General features: G+C 33.7%; 1 protein-coding gene across 1 annotated transcript in view; it reads right to left on the reverse strand.

The window, feature by feature from the left end:
* Positions 1 to 207: 207 nt before the first annotated feature.
* The window catches only part of LOC149780983 (uncharacterized), a 40,513-nt gene continuing 19,741 nt past the window's right edge, over positions 208 to 20,979 (reverse strand). Inside the window, exons 3-8 of the mRNA XM_089938094.1 lie at positions 17,337 to 17,402; positions 15,619 to 15,905; positions 13,669 to 13,838; positions 11,668 to 11,834; positions 10,639 to 10,853; positions 208 to 7,628 (exon numbers count right to left, since the gene is read on the reverse strand). Of these exons, the coding sequence (XP_089794220.1) occupies positions 7,348 to 7,628; positions 10,639 to 10,853; positions 11,668 to 11,834; positions 13,669 to 13,838; positions 15,619 to 15,905; positions 17,337 to 17,402 (1,186 nt within the window). The 3' untranslated portion in view covers positions 208 to 7,347. The remainder of the gene's footprint in view (positions 7,629 to 10,638; positions 10,854 to 11,667; positions 11,835 to 13,668; positions 13,839 to 15,618; positions 15,906 to 17,336; positions 17,403 to 20,979) is intronic.

Genomic DNA, 20,979 nt, shown 5'->3' on the forward strand with positions numbered 1-20,979 from the left:
CTTCCTCGTAGAAACACATATATTAAGCAGAATAACTTCATCTCTAATTATCTGCAAACACAAAACATGCAGTGTCTCCAGCAAAACGTATATATATATATATATATATATATATATATATATATATATATATATATATGTGTGTGTGTGTGTGTTACGAATCTATGCTCTTAAAATAAGTAACAGAAAAGAGTGAAGACAACAAGCTTTGTAAAATTTAACAAATAATTTATTTCTCTAAAATACAAAGTGAAAAATGAGAAGAAAGAACGTATGGTCTTGCGAATTAAATCCAAAATTAATCCAAGAATTAAAAGCACAAGTCCTAGTAATAAAAATTCATGAATGAATCTGAGTTCAAGTCCCGATGAGATACAAAATTGAAGGCGATTACGTGTATGCTATGGTCAGCGAAGTGCTGATGTGTCAACAAACTCTTGTGGAATCACATAAATATTATTCCAGTTTTGAATTCAGCATAAATTCCAATGAACAATGAATGTCTTTACCCAAGAATTTTGTCAGAGCACTGTTGTATTTCCAGAGAAAATAATCACTTGAATTAATTAACTTGAAGAAAATAAAGTTCAGCATAAACTGGACACAATATAATAGAACTTAAAGTGCTATATGTTAAACAACAACTAGTAAAACTTCATACAGACAAAAGATAATATAGTTCTCTCTTTGACCCCAGGTCACATATTAGCATGTTCTAAAAAAAACAACCATTACCTAATGGAAAATAACTTTCTAACATGATTTAGTGAACCTTGTTTATTAAAACATAATACCCTATAAAATTCACTTTGGAGTCCTCAAAACCCTGACCCAAATCAACATGTTTACATGACTAATATTTTGGTCAGTGAGCTCATACACATACAGAATAACAAAGCTATTTTCACATAAATGAAATAAAACCAAAAAAAAAAAAAGAGTCAATCAGGTCAAACAGAAGTGAACTCAGTTTTAGACATGGTCAAGTCCAGCAAACAATGTTACATTAAAATAACATGTAATGGAATAAAAACTTTTAAAACTTACAATTTAAATTAAATATAGATAACAATATATATATATATATATATATATATATATATATATATATATATATATATATATAGTTCTATAGCCGGACCAGAGAGTCCGTAAAGATTACTTTTCTCCCTGTAGTGGAATGAAATGAAGTAGCTGTTATACAACGATCTGTCAAAGGCGGATGTAATGTAAGATAGAGATGGACAACAGGAAATAGTTGTGTTATGCATATCTACATTGTGTGCTTAACTTGTGTCCATTATTTTTATAGTTTTTAAGGGTTATTTGTATGTAACCTATTACATAGCTAACTTTTGTCCATAATTGTAGATTAGTACTTTAAGATGATCATTTGTAAACGTCATTTGTATTTGGATTTGTGTTCAGGACATTGTTTTTTCCCCTTGGAAAATGCATGGTTTACCTGATCTAAAAGTTTAATTTAAACAGACCTGACCTTGTTTACGAATTTGATAGGAATATGACCTACATCCTTGTTATCTTATTGTATCATATGTTTTTTTAAAAGAGATGTGATCAACAGATTTATTCATATTTCAACATCTCTCTAGTGGAATCGGTCTTTTAGCTGTGTTCAGTTATAATTTTATAGGATTTATTTATTTCAATTATTCAAGTGCTGGTTGAGTTTTGGACTTTACAGTTTTGGGATTAGTGTGAATTTATTCAATGACATTCTGGATTATATCACGTAGTACATCAGCTAATTCTAGGCTAATGACACCGCAGAATATTCAACATGGGAATTCATTCAGAACACTCTACACGATTATACTTGTGATATAACTTTTAGGATGATTTGTGATTTTACTCATAATGCTGTAAGTTCCTATGAAATTTTTACTTTGTATTCTATGAAAATAACTTTTTGGTTGAATTTTACTAAACATTTTGGTTTTTGCTTTTTCTGTTACTTAGTTTAAAATCACACAGTCATAACAGTAGGCTTAAATATGTCACCATAGTAATCATTTTGAATCAAGTACTCAGGATCAGAATAGATTGTTTCAAATATATCCAATATTTTCGATGGCAGACAAAAGTGTGTAGGAGTGAAACTTGCCGCCAATTTTATGCAAAGTACAGAAATGAAGTAGGTGCACTCAGATAAAGTGATATACCTGCAATTACTTTATGAACCAAAATGTAACGGAAATCGATAAAAAAGGGTATTATAATAAAGTTTAGAATAACAGAACAAACAATAATGAAATATATATAGTACTTATTAGCACACAGTTATGTGGTAGAAAACTTGTTTAATAGTACACTGATCGATGGATATTTACCAGTTAGGTTAGTATTCAAATGACTTAAACAAAAGGTAATTATGCACGCTAACTAGCAAAATAGTTTGAACAAAAAGTAATTTTTTAAATAAAAAACAAAAACTTGTTTACAGTGGTAAAATATTGTAAAGTTATAATAATTAGCATTTGTGCATCTTATGCAATAAATCTTTCCCAGACTAATGTACTGTTAGTCAAGCTTTCCCAGACTAATGTGCTGTTAGTCATGCTTTCCCAGACTAATGTGCTGTTAGTCATGCTTTCCCAGACTAATGTGCTGTTAGTCATGCTTTCCCAGACTAATGTGCTGTTAGTCATGCTTTCCCAGACTAATGCGCTGTTAGTCATGCTTTCCCAGACTAATGCGCTGTTAGTCATGCTTTGCCAGACTAATGTACTGCTGGTCCTGCTTTGCCAGACAAATGTACTGTTGGTCATGCCTAGCACCAGAAAAGTAAGTACATAATAAATCAAATCTGTTCATCCTTGTCTTTTTCCAATGAGAGACAAATAAGATTTTTACTGTGCAATGGAACGGTTTAGGAACATTTCCATTGCATGGGTTGGTGAACATTGACCAAACATATATTCTTACTTAATCTAAATAAAACATAGCCAGAAAAGGTAAAAGAGCAAGTGATAGTGATTACTTAAACAATTCAGTTAACACACAACCATAGTTGTTGTGTATCAATGCTTGAGAAAACAGTGTGATGTTTTACTTGAGCCTATCAAGTATAAAATTCAGTGCCTTTAACATCCTAAGTACCTCATAAGAATAGTTATAATATGATGTGTGGACATCTAAGATAAATTTGACATTAAAAATAGTATAATGAAAGTATGCTGAAGTTTGTCATGCAGGGGTACTAGTTCGTAACTAATTTTGCAGTCCATGTGGCAAGCATCATGTGGATAAAATTTTGGCACATTAATTTAATTCATTTTTACATTGTCTGATATTTTGGATGATTGTTAAAAAATTGCTGAATACTCTCTGATTACATTTGTCAAGTACTGGTTTAGTATATTAAGTGTTGTACTATTTTAGTTTAGTCTACAGATGATTGTGGCTTTGCTAAGACTTTTGTTAAAATATATACATGTTTGAAAAAACAATTCAGTATAAAAATTGTCCTTTTCAGCAAAACACTATGCAGGGATTAGTTTACATTCTCTTTTGCATGGCAGTTGTCTAACTTGATAATATTTGATCGGCATTTGTATGGTTTGATTCAACACCATTCATATGAACATAAAAAACACATAAACATATGTTGTGATTTGGAATTTTAACGTAGCTTTACCAATTTTTCAGTCATATCACTACAATGTCTGTAGTGTGTAAATTCATAGTCAGGTTTTAACAGTGGGGCATCATGCCACAGACATGTAGCATGATGTCCCACCCACTCACATTATCCTGACACCAAGCCGACCAGTTCTAACACCAACCACTCAATGCTGAGCACCAAGTGAGGCAGCTGCTAGTACTATTTTTTATAAGTCTTTGGTATGACTCGGCTGGGGTTCGAACCCATGACCTCGCACATCCAAGGCGGACGCTCTAACCACTTAGGCCACCAGAGTGGTTCATAAACACATAAACAACATAGTTTGTAAATTAATATGGAACAGAATGAGCTAAATCCACAGATATCACGTCTTTCACTGGCAGTCACAATCAATATACAAAATAATCATAAATCTGCCAACTTTAGACATGAATATAATCAGAATACATTCAAAGTACCCTAATAATACATTCTCTAACAAAAATTTTCACACTCAAAATTAGGTAGACCAGGATTCCGTCTCTTCTAGGTAAGAATAATGAAAAATATTTTGCAAATTTCAATGAATAAAAAAATCTAGGGGATCTCTGTATCTATTATGGAGGGGAGATACTATATAATACATATATGGCATTTTTAGTATATTGCACATAATCCATGCATAAACAAACAAAAATGTGAACGTGGTACATGCAACAGGGTACAACACTAAGGTCCTGTTGTAGACAAAAGTCAGTCCAATATGTATGTAAAATCGAATTCATTGTGTTGAAAGTTCCATTTCCAGTCTTAAGATTAATTTGTTTGTTTATTACTCAGCAGTGGTAGTGACCCGGGTGGCTGAATAGTCTAAAGTGCTTGCCTTTACTGATCACAGCTATCTCACTTCTGTCTGCATGGGTTTGAGTATATGGCTCAACCAATGTAGTATGTTAGAAAGCTTTCCAGTAGCTTCCCTTTGGTCAGTGTTTCTTATCGGGTTCTTTTCCAGGTTCTTACTCCACCAATTATATTGGCCACCATGTGCTGAAAAATGACATTAAACTAACAACAACAATTTAGCAGTGGCTGAAAGTTGCTTTGTGTTTGTCATTCTTCTTGTACTTACGTGCTGGTATGATGTGTGTGTATTGAAAATTTCAATTTGCTAGTCTAAAATTAAGTTATGGTACATGAATATATTTTCTGTCGATAATTTCTTCATTTTCAATTGATAAATTTGGTTTTAAACATTCTGTTCAAACTTCTGAGGAGTGGAATGGTTTAAATGCTCCATTTCTAGGACATGATTTGAACTCCATAGTTTTCTTAAGGACATTTTTCAAATATTTTAAATTGTTAAACAAACCTTCCACATCTCCATGCAGATATTTTCATCTCATGTGATTGGCTTTTCTATGTTAAACATGCATAATCTTAGTTGAGTTCACTTGGACATTTATTTATTACATGACTGAAACACTGCTTGGCTATTTACGTCGAGAAATAATTTCCTCAACTCAGTGGAAATAGCTGAGTGTTGTTTAAATCGGTCGATTAAACTGAACACACTGAAGTCATCCGAGTTTAGTGAATGAATCAGCTTGTGCTGGTACATTTCTTTTAATTTTTTTATTTGTTCCACATCCAACACTTCTTAGAAAACATTTAGTGGCATGGCCATACCTAATGTATTTCCAACTGTGCACACAGAGACTCATCCAGCATCCCAACATGTATTAGGATGAAGCTAGTTAAGATGTGAAAGAGGCGTTTTTAGTTCAAAATTCATGGCATGTTAATTCAACATGTACTTGTGTAAACAATATTCCATATGTCAATAAACAGTTATAATTATATTTTGCATGTAGAATCAAATTTGGAACTGGAAAGTTTTAATTAAATGATGATAATGTTCACTATAATAGCAAATAGAGACCTTCAAGGTCATATTCAAATCTAGCACATTCTAGATCAATATATATGATACAGAAATGTTTCCAGAAAGAATTTTAAATAATGACTCTCTCATAAAGTTGTAAAGTATAAAAGATCTTATAGGTCATTTTGAAAGGTAATATGAGGTATTACAAATAAACATAATTAAACACATTGTATACACACACACTATCAGGGTAACTGACGCTGTTGCATACCAAGATCTTATTCTGCAGAAACAGATTTATTGAAATATTCATAAGCTGTCAGAATTAGTCTAAATTATATCAAGGGAATACATTTTTAAACAAATATATGACTGATTGACGATGTCTAGTATAATACATTCAGCAATAGAAATTAAATCGTCATATATTTTATAGATAGTCACATCATAGTGGGAGCTGAAATAAAATCGTAAACGCATTACACTATGTTTTTAAATTCCTTCACAGCAAACTGTAAGAGATGGAGCATTTAATTTTCAGAGAGGTTATTGTGGGAGGTGACCTGGGATATTTTTTAAAAACAATTTAGGCCCTCAAATAGCTCGAAAAATATTCTTGCTGTGATTTGTAGAAAAACAGACTAGTTATTTCATTATGTTCATTGAAAAAAATTTTCTTGAAATAAAAAAAAAATATATCCTGGTTCTAAAGAAAATTCCAAGCATTTCCCACCCCTAAACTCCCCCACAATAAAATGACTGGTTACTAAACATATTCTGAAATCCTGACTGATTTATCATCAACACAAATTATTTAGCAAATTCCACTTACCAGTACAACAAGCAAAATTTACATTTAGATAATGCATATAGCAACTACAAATCTCTTGCATGTACATCAATCGACCAAAGATAGTTTGTTCCTGAGGATTATTACTGATTTTGAAATAAAATACACCATGCCATGTTTTAGTTTCCCTCAAAACCTGCAACTAACAGGAAATAATGCAGGAAATTCATATCGAGCATGCCTAGCACACAAAGCTTGTCTGAGGGTTTCAGTCTTTGACTTTCCTGGCTCAGAGACATCCAAAATGATACTCTCATGAAGTTCTCAAACACTGCACATTGGAAGGTGGTAGATTATTATTTAGAATGTTTACATGCATGTAATTTTACAACAATATGCATCTATAGAATCACTCACATGGCATAAGAAGAAATGTAACTGCAGTATTCCAATATCACAAATATCACATTTACAAAGAAATATTTGCAATTAATCCTATGCAAATCAGAATGTAAATCATACAAAAATTGAAGATATAAATATGGAATATATACAGCAAATATTACTAAAAGTATTAAATAGAAGTAACGTGGTGAATACCTTGTATAGGCAATGATCATGCTATATATGAACTTAATGGCTGTCCATGTTATAAACAGATGACTATTTAATGGATGGACAGCAAATGATGCATACAGGGACATGTCACAGATTCAAAAGTCCTCATTTCCAGATGTGCTCAACATGGTTTTCTATTACCATTTTTAAGGCTTATAAGAGACTGCTATTTACTTCATGTTAATAACTTTTGATTCATGGGTAATCAATCTGAGGTTTCCAGGTACATGCAAGAAGACAAATTTAAAGTCCCAATAAGATCCAAACTGATATTGAAAGCACACTATGTGTTTTGTCTTGCAATACAAAATCCACAAAACTGGTATGCATGAATATCCATTTTTATTGAAACCACAAACTTTGATATCCATGAATTTAATGTGATTCGCAGCAGTTGTCTTGTAATCTGGATTATTTCTCGTTTAGTATTTACTGATTTGTGAATGTAGGTATCATTGAAATGGCAGCTGCCATATTCTTTTTGAATTTTCTATAGTCATTCAATACTGGAATCTTCAGTTCCATCGTACAGGTGATTGCAAATGGAAAACCTACAGTACTCTGCTCTTGTATATCCTCTGGGTGGCGAAAAGACAACTGCGGTTTTCCATGGAAACTCAGCAGAGGCACCTGATCTGCTCCAGTTGCAAAGACAAGGAGATTTTCAAGGGACAGACATACCTTGCTGTCACTTTTTAAAACATTACCACCTAAAAGATGAAAGAAAATAATTTCACCATTCATGAGTAAAGTAGCTGGTTTCTTTTGAAAGACATGTATACAGACCACAAACCTTTCACACCCATATATTTTAAAGCTGCATTATCAACAAGTTGTAACAGTACAACCTGCCTTGTAAGAGCATCTCTTCTGCCAACACCAAGTGGTCTACAAAAACAGGTGGTCTGTCAAGAGCTCAAAACACTAAACAATTGTATTGGTACACTGAGAATCAGGTCTGAAGTAACAGGCTTCAACAACAGTGTTATCTCAAGTCAAGTTTTACTAAGTTGAATCATTATGTTTTCTAGATAATGAAACCTAATATAAAACATGTTACAAGTACATTATTTTCCATAAAACCCCTGGCCTTACACAAATTCATAGCATGTTATTCTGTCATTGGAGGAAAGGGGCTGTCTCCAAAGACAAGGTAACCTTTTACAAGTCACATGATAGATCATATATAAATTAGTCACATGATCCATGTGTTTTATACTTATTCTGGTGTAGCAATGGAGTGGTAAGATATTTAATTCCTAGCAGTCAGTTTGGTACTATGGTGTTGGTGTAGCCAGCTTAGGGCATAGTTCAAATTACAGTTGTTATTCGTGGTAATTTTGCAGTACATGTTTTTTCTTTTAGTTAATCTGCAATGCTTACAGGCGAGGATGAAGTCCTCTCAATTACTAACAGTGAAGCTAACTCAGAATGCTTGGGTTTTAGTCCATGTAGAGACTGAAAATGAAGGGTCATCTGACATTGATACATATTCCTGCTGAGGGTGATCAAAGTAGACCAACAAGCAAATATTCTTAAGTGGCAAGAAAATGGGAGAATTGCTTGAAGGTTTAGAACCAGATAAGAATGGACAATGCATTCAGGATTGCTTCCTGATAGTACATAACACTTGCCCAAACAAAGCTGTTCAGAGAGAAAGGTCCATTTCTAAATCAATGTGGTATGCACTTCTTAGTGTGTAACTGATCAGATTGTATAGAAACAAGATCTCTGAAATGTATGATAATTTGGTGTCTCACTTGTCAATCAAGAAATTTGTAATGATGTAAGTAAAGAGTTCATTCTTGTCACAAAGTCTTTAGGAATATACAGTACCTTGTTGCTGCAGGTAGTATACCTACTGTCCAATTAGCAGACTTATTAAGGTCACAAATTGCCACAAATGTTAAAAGGAAAAGCTTCATTTCAGATACTACTACTCTCATGAGGCAGATTCAATACCATTATCTCTAAGATGGAGGTACATGATTCATCCACACTTTAAACTGAAATATTCTAATATTTGCAAAATAATCAGTGCTTTCGGGGGATCATGTAGCTAGAGAACTGAAAAGATGTGACACTGGTTTGGTTCTAGCAAAAGAAAACTTAAGTCAGGTGTAAAGAAGTTTCAGTAGATGCAGTGATAATAGGGTGGTGGGCCCAAGAACCTGCAGAGGTACATTCTGTGGAAAAGCAAAAACAATGTTTTACTATATGGAAGAGTTTCACAAATGTTCCAAAACAAATTAGTACAACTTGGTTTGGAAAAAACGAGCTTTTGGTGTAAGATTAAGAAATGTAATCCCTTTCATGTCTCTACTGATACCCGTAATGTTTGTAGTAAATGAAGGTAAGTCTTATAGTATTGTCAACACTCATAAGGCAATGTTTCTTCAAGCATACAGACTGTTTGACGATGACTGGTGCCTTCAACCTGTTGCTCATTCATAGATACAAGAAGGGTCTGTACAACAAAAGCCAACTTAAACCACAAAAACATTGACACTTGAGATGCAAGTTCAGTGACATGACCTGTGTACTCTTTATCCAATGGAAAACATATTTTTGGGAATGCTAACAATTAAACTTACTTGTTCTTACTGCAATATCTACAGCTTCTATTGCACATACTTTAATAACTTTGAATGTATGGAATATGGCAATATGACAAAAAGTAGTTAAATTTTTCAAATTTAACTTCTAGGCAAGGCAAGCTTAATAAAATGACAAGAAGCTACACCTTATGTCCACTGCATACTCTGCTGCATTACATTGACAGGACATAATATGGAGCAAGTTCCAGGTTTTTGTGTCGTATAGTTAATAAACAGCTGTAATAGCTGGCACAGTTGCTACATAAGACTAACAACAATTTTAGAATGATCAGGGATTGATATATTTAAGTTTCAGTTTCATTCTTACAGAGCTGTTTCAGCATTAGTTGGTTTCAGACAAGACTTTTCATTGTAGGAAATCTTTAAAACAGCAGACTGGACATCAGGAAAGAATTTTCATAAATTTTGTCCGAGGTATAATCAGGAGTAAAAACAAGGTAAGCTGAGGCAGTTATTACTTGCAATAAGTAATTTAGAACCTTTTTGCCTTAACCACTTAAAGAGTAATATAATGATGGAAGATTTATTTATAAGTAATGGTTATTATTTCTTCTGATTCTGATTTATGACTTAATGATCAGCCATACTGAACACATTTCCCTGTTTGCTAAGTGAATGCTGTTTTGCTGTTCATCTTTAAAGATGGTTTATATATATATATGAGGCTGAAGGCTGGTGGGAACATACACTCACCCATGCATTTGTGAAGGAAGGGCAGCATTATTGGAGTAAATCGTGAGGCTCAGAATGTATACACTCACTCTTACCACAAGTGTTATCCTCTCCCTTTATTACCTTGACAATAAAACTGTTAGCTTTGAACTCAGAAACATGCAGCTTGTTAATCCAGTTTAAATATGATGCATTAAGTGACTTGTAATAAAGTTATCTTCTTTTTGATTAATGTTTGATTTTCCAATGACATAATAACATACCACGCATTCATGCTCAACCTTTAATCTTTAATCCAATGTTGGCAGGCCCTCTTATTATGCACAACCGCTTTAAGAAGGAACATTTTCATGGCACTTATTCATAAGGTTCTGGTCAGGAACATCTGGATTTAATCCAATATTTTCTGCATGACAAATTATATATGTACCTTCTAGATCTTTCAAGAACATTCTCCAGTGCTTTTGTGTTTTCTTTTCCTTTTTCTTTCTCTCAGATTTATTTTCTGACCAAAGAACAGGAAACAATTTCTCAATTTGTGAAGCAGACAGTGGCTTTGGAGAGAAGATGAAAACATCCTTCCACTGCTCCTTGTTGTTCCGAATTTCATCTACAAGTTCCATGGTCTGAAGTCCTTTCTTAAATCTAAACATTTGAAAATTAAAATTAAAAGTATTTGTATGAACAAGGATGGACATGGGTAACACTGCATGCTCTACCACTTTATAAACAATAAAACAGAAGTAGCAAAAGACTTAGAAGAATTGGAGACAAAACCTAAGATGAGACTTATCATAGTATTACTGACTGATATGTATAGTGTAAGAATATTGCTTCCTAAGCATAATGTCCTTCGTGAGTGGATGACCATTGTGTGGAGGTGTCTGGTTGGTTAGGTCTCATTGCAGATGAATTGCATGCATGCAAATTGTCATTTGAGTGGTAAAATTTCAAAACGTGCACTTACTAACCATTTCACATGTCAGAGTGATTGCGTTCATACAGAAAGTCACATGATATAACATACTACATATAAACAGAACTTACCTTCTTGAATATATGTACATCTCTAGAAATGCTGTCTCTTGGTTAGAGGCCAGCTTTCCCAGCAAACAGTATACTTCAACCATCATTTACCCCCTCTATAGATGCCACCTATTATATACAGCCATATAGAAGGGGGATTTCCTGTTGTGTCTTTTCGATCACCATTTTAAATGACATTAAATGTGAAGTCGGTATGTAAATGTGAAATCATGATGCCTTTTGTGCAAACTTAGCAGACTACCATCCGAGCCAACTGTACAAACCAGTTGTTCTCAATAATCTTATGATAAATATTAGTTTCACTAATCTTTTTGTTTAAGGTGTATTTGATATAAGTAAATAGTTGTGTTAGGGAGGGTTTGAGATGTATGACAACTTGACAAGTTAATTTGTTACACAGCCAGTTACTTACTTTCCAAATGTTTCCATTACCACAAACTTTCTCAAGGATTGTACCAATTCGGTCATATTCTCAGTATTAAACTCTGTTAGACCATCACATTTTGCCAGTTTGATTATTTTCTTTGCTTTTAAAACAGCGTCTGTGAAATCCTCTTCATTAGCAACAGCAGCAGCGATCTACAAAGATAGATATATAATATCCATAAAGGTAATGTACCAATCCTCTCCTCAAAGCAAATTAATTATTTAATTTTCTGATGCCCTATTTAACTCCTGAGGTGTGGTTAACTTTAACCAATATAAAATGTCATAACTTTTTAACCTTAAAAATGATGTACTTTCACATTCACTAATGCTGCTTTGTCAATATTTGCTCAAGTGAATTTTAGAAGTCACTTGGAAAGATAGAGATATTTATGTCTTTTTAAACACAGAGCCATGGCCAGTTGAACTGAGTCATTTGTGTATTCATTTTAAATTATAGTGGATAGAATGATAAAATGTGTATGATAAGGATCTAGGAAAGGTTAAAGACCAGTTCTTATTTATATAAACCATTTATTGGAATTAACTCTTTCTTTATGCCATGTGTCACTCTCCTGAATTCTTAATTGTGAATGTGCAGATAATAGTATACAATGGAACTTGTTCTAGAAGTATAAAATTGAGGACCTACATTTTTATTGATGATTTTTGTGCAATAAAATGATACATATCTGTGGTCCATAAGTCAGTTGTATATTTAGCTATCCTTTAATCATTTCAATACATTTGGTTGATTGTTGGCCACTACAGCATACAACTGTTAATGCAAAAAAAGCATTTCTATCAAAGCTGAACATTCTGATTGAAATGAATAAAAGCAGCTTGTGTAGAGAAAATAAGCTAGAAGAAAGAATGGGCAATCATGGACATAACTCATCAAATTAATCAAGTGGAATGCTGGACATCAAATTCATCTGATGTTCAATTAATATAAAGCTGAATCACAATGCTAAATGTAAACCATCATTCCTTAGTAAAGTTATGCTGTGGAAACAGTGAAGGTCGAGAAGTCAGGGCACATATATCTCTTTAATGATGATGTATAATGCTAGAAATCAAATTAATTCCAGGCCTTGACCAGATAAAGCCCTTACAACATTTGGTTGAAGACCCACACATCTTGGTAAAGGCAAACATCAAAGACAGGAGGTTGGGCAGTCGGACACAATTCCTATAAAGTATGCCACATAAATCTGGAAATTAAACTTATGTAAGGCCTTAACAATATAAAGCTTCTTGCCAAATCTGGTTCAAGTCCAACAATCCATGAAAACATTATGCTGTGGAAACTAGAGTTAGGGCGACAATCAAGAGCCATAACTCCTCTAAATGAAGATTGGAAATATAACTTGTTCAAGTCCTCGTCAAGATTGAGCTTTATGTTAAACTTAGCTACAATCAAACAATGCCCTAAAATCAAACAATACCACAAAAAAATCATCTTGCAGAAATCAAATTGTATACTAACTTTATTACTATAGAACTCGGGATAGTTCTTCAAGCAGTGCTTTTGTTGGTTTTTGCTTTAATGATCATTAGACCCGATTTTAAACATCATTTTTAAATAAGCTTTCTATATACTTCTGGAGCATTTTCATTCTTTCTTATCTGTATGATCAGCATTTCTAGATGAATTGTTTACTTGAACAGCCAGCAACTAGTATAATTAAGAACAAATATGGCATGACGATTACAACAGATATATCACAACACCAACACAGCTCAAAACAATTTGACAAGACAACCAAAATTATGCTTTAAATAGTCTCAGATTATGCATTTATTAAGAGACTAATATCACTTGCTCAATATTATAAAGGGACACGAATCATGTCTGCTATTCTTTTACGATTCCTTCAGGTATAGTTTATTGCCAGTATAATATTGCCAGTTGTACATGATCCATTGTTTGGCAAAAAGGATACTTTGTCAATTCTAAATTCGATTATTATAAAAGATTATTTACCGCTTCCACTAGCTCACAGTTACAAATCTCAAGAGTTGGCTGCATCGGTTCAAAATCCTCAGTTAATGCTTTGTAAAGAGTTCGACTAAAAAAGTTTGGGCATGGCCCTCTGTGTACAATGAAGTAGGCTAACATTTGTCCAGCTTTATAGTAGAGATCATCAGTCACACCTGGAGTTAAAAACAAACTTTTAATAATGACATACATATTTGTAAGGTGTATCAAAATCATTTGCACAAACTTAAAGGCCTTTCTGCTAGAATGTTTTTTGCCAAGAGGGGTCAGATTCCTTTGATTTGTATTTGAGAAGTCATTTGAAGGCTATTATTTGGAACAATTTTCAATATTTTATGTCAGGTCAGTAGAATTTACAGAAATTATGATTGACTTTATGCAAGGATGCTTTCTGTGAATTTGTATAAATATTGGAATATTTTGGTTTTGAAGCTGAAAAATGAAAACTATTGAGAGATGGGAAATGATGATATATGCTGTTCCATATACTGTAAATCAAGAACATAATGTGTCCAAAACAAAAATCTGCATTGAAAAAATCTGTTAGGCCTGAAAATAATAAGGTTGTTTCAGTTTAACAGTACAAATGTAAGGGGAAACAAAAATGAATGTGTCTCATTCATTTGGTTATTTTATTTTACATATTCTTTTTTTAATTTACTGTACCATAAGCTCATTTTACACCCTGGTGAGCTAAAATGCTATGTTACATAAGATACGATATGATTATAACCTCTGTGGGACAAATATCACAGATTTGTATTGCGTTCAAACGTTCAACTTCTTGGGTAGCAGTTGCAACAACCATGGACAACATATATTTTATATATTAATTTAAAAAAAAACACTGGGGTTATGTGATTAAATCTTGCAGAGCAACATGGATCCAATTCACTTTTGGTACAAAATTAATGTAGAAACCTGACATTTAGGACAATTATAAAGGATAACTCTAGAACACTACTTTAATATTTTCCAGTGTGAAAAAGAAAAATACTACAGAACAAACACACGATGACAACTTCTTCCTTCTCTTGTATCTATTTATTACTACTAAGATCTAAAAGGCTAAAATGTGATTTTATTATGTAGTCCAATTATACCTGACGTATATCTGGATATAAAACCTTTTGTCAGGTTAAACAGAACTGAACATAAAGCTTGCACAAAAGGGTATTATAGAGCAGGTTCCTAAAATATAGAACTTTTTGAGGATCACACGCACACACACAACTTTTTGAGGATCACACACACACACACACATACACATATATATAAAACACATTTTATAGAAATTATTAATACGATTCAAGAAGACAGAATTCCCAGTAATACAAACTGCTAGCCAGTAACTATTGATTGCACTATCCTTAAAGAAGTTTCAAGGATTGCATTATCCTGAAAGAAGTTTAGTAACCTAGAACTTAGGTTTAACTTTTGGTTGCTCATGAAGTTGCCTTTAATAGATTATGATCAGGCTGTAAATATGGAATATATGATTTTAGAATAGGCCAGCACATACTGCCATATATCTTACATGCCATTTCAGTTTCCAGGTGCATTGTCTTTGCATGCTAAATCGCTTATGAGTATATTACTTTGATGTAATAAATATCTTATTAACCGTGCCTTTTGATTACTGCTCAGATATTATATATTTGATGGAGGCCAGGACTGAAAATAACAAGAAAATCCCCCAAAATCACCAACATAGTTTTAAACAAGAGGCCTCTGTCAGATTGATTTCAGTTAAGGGGGATTATGCTGGTATTAAACTCTTCACTGTTACATATTAACGTTCAAATGGAGGTTCTGAACATGTATAGCTAAAATACCAATCCTCTAAGTAGCAAGTAATAAGAAATTTTTTTTCTATAATTTAAGAATTAATTGGTGGTCAGTGTTAGTATATAATTTATACAAAACAAGACTTACACGTGTGATCAAATGCAATACTTTTCTCATTATCAGGACCTATAAATATCGGTAGTTCTTTGATTGCTCTGAGGGCAAGGCGCATAAATTCTCGTCCAGGGCCACCAGCATCAATGGCATCCTCACTCGAAAATTTGACATCAAGCCTCCTCCAGGGCTGAAAACTGCTGCTTCCAAATGCAGAAAATCCTCCAGCCAGAATGTTGTCTCTATCAACATTTACAATGTTCTTGCCATCTTCCAAAACTCTGGATTCAAGTCTAGTCAGGATCTCTGAGAGGGTTACACTGCATTATAAAAGATTTTAAAACTGGGCAAATTGTCAGGATGGTGAAAGAAAACTAGCAATGTGAAGACTGAAAAAGACATCTATTGAACTTTGCATAACTGTATATAACAGCAGTGGGACATAATGCCTTTCAGAATTAAACAAAAAAACGGCTGAAACGTTCTTAAAAAGTTGTGACAGATAAATTAGGGTACTATAACTGTGTACCAAAAGAACACAAGAGTGTGCCGTGAGTGGCATTATCTTGCACAAGTTTTCCCAATGCCATTTTAGAATACACAAGTTGCACATCCAGAGACGTACATAATCAAGAGAATTGTAAGTGCCAGAAACCTACCACAATTAAGTTAAAATTTGTTTCAAACATTAATAAAATGATTCTTGACCTTTTGTTGCACAAGTGCTCAAATTAATGTTTATAAACTACATATACAATTTTTATCTAAACTAAATTTGACCTCATTAGATATTGTAGACCCTAACTTACACATGTTTAAACAATAGCATGAATACTTGGATCAAACATCTGCATTTACAGACAAATGACATCACTTCTGAATGAAATTTTCAGTTCTCAAAGCTCTTTTTTTTATAAAAAATCTCATTTATTTTTAAAATGTTTGTCCGCAAGAGGCCATGACTATAAGGTAATATAATATTTATCTCTTCCTACTGGGAAAAGAAAAAGTTGATAGCTGATTAGTTTCCAAACCAGTATATTATTTATCAACATGAATGTGACATGTTTTAAGGCGAATTGAAGATAGAAGTGCATTTTTGCCATAATATGCTTTTTCAATCAAGGCGAATTGAAGATAGAAGTGCATTTTTGCCATAATATGCTTTTTCAATCATGATAATAAACTTCTTATTCCTACACAAATTAGGTAACTTTTCTGTCCAAGTGTGTGCAAGGGGAGGTGGCTATAACTTGTGTCTGGCAAAAGATTGGTAAGCAATGTCTCCACAAGTGCCACCTTATCTACTTTTGATTCAGTCTCAAAGAAGAACTTCAAAATGGGCATGCTTGTTATAAAAGAATCAATGCTCATATGTGATGGTGTCTGAATATGCCTGGTGATCTATTTTTTCTATATATATAATACTCCAAAATCAATAATGCATGGAACACACTCTTGACGTTTGCTATTTGCCTGTGCACGCTTAAAGATCTGGTTTTCCAGTGGAACAGTTCTAGTGGTCAGTAGGCTGGTTCTAACTGGTTTCTGTATTGTGTGGATATAATGCATAAAATATAAAAAGTTTAGTTTTCTTCTTTTCAATTTTGCAAACATTCTGAGTTGTAGATTCAAACTATAAAATGGCATGTACGCCTATTGGAATGCTGGACTTCATATTCTATTAAAAAAATTATGAAGTCTGATGTGATCTTAACTCTGAAAATTTCCAAATTAAGATAAGAACTTACGTGTCAGTGGTCTTTGTTTTAATCCCTTTAGGGTCAAAAGATGCTGAACTCGAGTGGTCATCAGAACTGAAAAATTGTTAATAGAGCCAAACAAATTAAATTTGGTAGACGACTCACTTCTGTAAAAAACAAATATTCTGCACGTAGAAAGAGAGTATTTGCCTGAAAAACACTTTAACAAGATGCACAAGATAAACTGCTTTTATGTTGTTTAGTCACTTGCACCTCAACTTGAAATCACTGTTCATTTTCTTTTTTTTATTCTGATGGCTGCAGTTACAATGTTCACTCAAATTTATGCCTCACTCACTATCATTTAAGTCTTTTGTCCCAGCTACTATGTTCAATATTCTTGTGAAGATAAATTTAATTAGAATTTGTTTTTATATTGGCAGCTTTTAAAAGGCATTTATGTTGGGTGCTATCTAACTGCAGTAAAAGGTAAATTCATAAATCAGGCTTGATCAACCCATCTCGTCAAATTTGTCAATTAAGATTTTTCACCTGATTATTACAGATGCTACTAACATGAAAGATAATTAGGGAATATAGCTAATAGCAATTAGTATTAACAGTCACATGATTTGCTATCAAGGTTTGCCATTCCACGATGACAAAAATAGGTTTCAAAACCTGTTTCCCATTGAAGCTACACAGTTGCATGAGATGCTAGCTTAGACACAGCTTTGGCATAATGTCCTGAGAATTATTTTTGTCATGTTTGATAAAAACACTGGATTAGCCATCCTGAAGAAGCAGTTAAGCTGTAGGTTTTACATGTTATAGGTATGGAAGCCAAATACAGGTGACAGACCACACTAAAATTAGTTCCTGTTGCATTATTGGATGCTATGGCAGGTGATAAACTTTCATGATAAACCCTTGCAAAAAGTATCCTTGAAATATCTAAAGTGGTTCAAAGGTTATGCTCTGGACAGGGATACATTTACTTTGACATGACTTAAGCCTTGTCATAATACATAACTGTGTAAAATTTCATAAAAAATATCATCACTAGTTTAAAAATTATACTCCAAAAAAGGATGTTAATGACAAAATTACATTTTCCCTTGTTGATACCTTGATACTGAAGAAGGGAAGGTGCATAAGGTGGCTATGGTATGTGACACTCCATGTAGTCAACTACCTCAACAAGTTTTATGAAACCCTCTCCAACTGATACAAAGTTAGTGACTGGACAAGCAAATATTAACAGATCTGCAGTTAACCTAAAACGTATGCATAAAAAGGTTGTAAGTGTTTGTAAAACATATACATCTCCACCATAATCAGATATTCCATGTATAAAATTTTTTCGACCAGAACCATGTACAATAAGCATAACATATGCAAATTAACGTTATGTATAATCAGCCCATTTGCATATGCATATCAGAAAAAAACTCAATATTTAATTTGTCTTGAGCAAGCAGATTTGTGTAACTGCATATTAAATATTAAAAAAATATGCCTATATAATTTCAAGTTTTTGTACAATTGTGAATACAAACTATCAGTATTTCCAGCAAAAAGTTCAACATGTCAAATAAATTAAATTTAATAAATAAAAAATTACCTAGATGGTATGTAACTCTAATCAAGTCATCAACACATTAATAGAAACACACATGCACATTATCATGATTCACAAGTAGTAAATTCATGACAACTACTCTTTTCTTACATTTGAAACTTCTTAGGCATTTCTGCCACATGTTGAATCTAATTTCAAAATCAAGGTTAAAAAGACAATATGAACAAATATTCAGATAATGAAAATACTGATATAATGGTAAAATCAAGACAAATAAATAATCTAAATAATCTTTACATTCAAAATTGTAAGGCAATTGTTGCATTTTCCTACACAAAAAAACTTTAGTGAAAGAGCCTTTCAAATTCACCAGAAACACAGACTCACAAAGAAGGTGAAAGGACTCGTACTTGCAAAACTCTCAAGTAACCTTTTGTATTGATAAGGCATTCCTTTTCCTCAAAGATACTAAGGAAATCAAGAAGACTGTCTTAAGGGTAAGGTTCTTGAAAGAAACATTTATTCAATGATTCATAAAGGGAATTTGACAAAGCCCACAAAATACATGAGAAATTCCATTTTGGCATTATTGAGTGTGATACACGTCTCTGCAGCTCAGAGTACCTGATAAGATCAGATATGAGAATTAGAACCAATGGACCCATGGAGAACTAAAATTTGTTGGACACAGCTATCCAATACACCTCTGATAGTAGAAACCAAACATTCTCTCTCAACAGAAAGAAAGGAAGATCCATCACTGCACTTGAAGAGGCACAGCCTGCTCAATGTGCTTCTGAAAGATCATTCACAGAAGATTGTCTACTAGACCTTGCACAATACTGCTGGCAATTTTGCTCATAAGCCTGTCATGGCATATCGAAGACATGAGATGAGCACAGTTTGAAAGTTTAGAATCTTTGGGCTGCTGTGAAAAAAGAATATCCTGTGATGTGACAGCAGGTCCCCTATCCAAGGTTATAATCTGGGTAGGTTTACCAACAGGTAAAGTAGATCTGACACTGTATGCCAGAGAGTTCAAAATCCACATGAGGGATAAATAAAGACAAACCAATGAGGTTTGGGCTTAAAGAAGAGCCACCAAAAGAGCCAGGATTCTACCTATCCTGTCCAGTAGAACACAGACTCACCTAAATTGGTTTGCAAATTCATCACCAATATGATATCACGAGAACTGATTAGCCCCGATTTCTCAAATTTGGAATAAGTCAAAGCCTGGTCACTCTGAACCAGCAGTGGTACAGATCTTGCAAGAAGGCTTCAAGAGGCTCTTGTTCAATGACCAGTAATCAAAATACTGGAGAATGGGGATCCCCAGAACCCTCAGATAGGCAGTACTTACTCTCATCACCCTGGTAAAATCCCTGGGAGTGGAGGCTAGACTGAATGGAAGGGCTCAAAATGACAGAACCTACCAATCTGGGTATTTCTGGTGGGTAGGAAAAATTGGGACGTGAAACTATGCAAAGGTCAATGTTGACTACTAAGTCACAAAGCCTTATACCATTATTGACTGAAGTGGCAGTCTCCATCCTGAATGCTTCCCATGAAAAATCTGGTTTAAGGAAGCAATATTGATGATAAACCATACTTTCTGCCATATTTGGATACCAGGAAAATCTTTAAGTAGAAGGCCAGAGAATGGTCACTTGCTACCCTCATTTGGCACTCTTCCACAGAAGGTGTGCACCACTTCCTTTATTTAAAGCAGTTTTGACCAAGGAAATGGATGAGGGTGCTTATAGAAAAGAAGTCAATAACCCTTCATTAGAATAGAAATAGTCCAAGTACCTTCTGTGATACCTGACCAAAAATCTGAAAAGTGTCCTATCTAACCACCCATGGGAATCCAAGAAGGAGGGATATAGAGCAAATGTCTAGGGCTGCCATCCCCACTTCCTTAAGGAAGGCAGAGGGAGGGGTCTGCAAATATCCTCCATGAGCCTCTATGACAAGCTCATCAACCTACAGTCAGGTGAGGGAGATTTATATTTGGGGTTGTTTCTTTGGTCTGGGACTGTATCCGTTTAAAGAACTTCACCAAAGACCCAAGGGGTGATCAGGATAAACAAACATTCTGGCTGGTTT

This window comes from Sinohyriopsis cumingii, chromosome 16, assembly GCF_028554795.1.
Source record: "Sinohyriopsis cumingii isolate HCF-2022 chromosome 16, ASM2855479v2, whole genome shotgun sequence".
Classification (NCBI taxonomy): Eukaryota; Metazoa; Mollusca; class Bivalvia; order Unionida; family Unionidae; genus Sinohyriopsis; species Sinohyriopsis cumingii.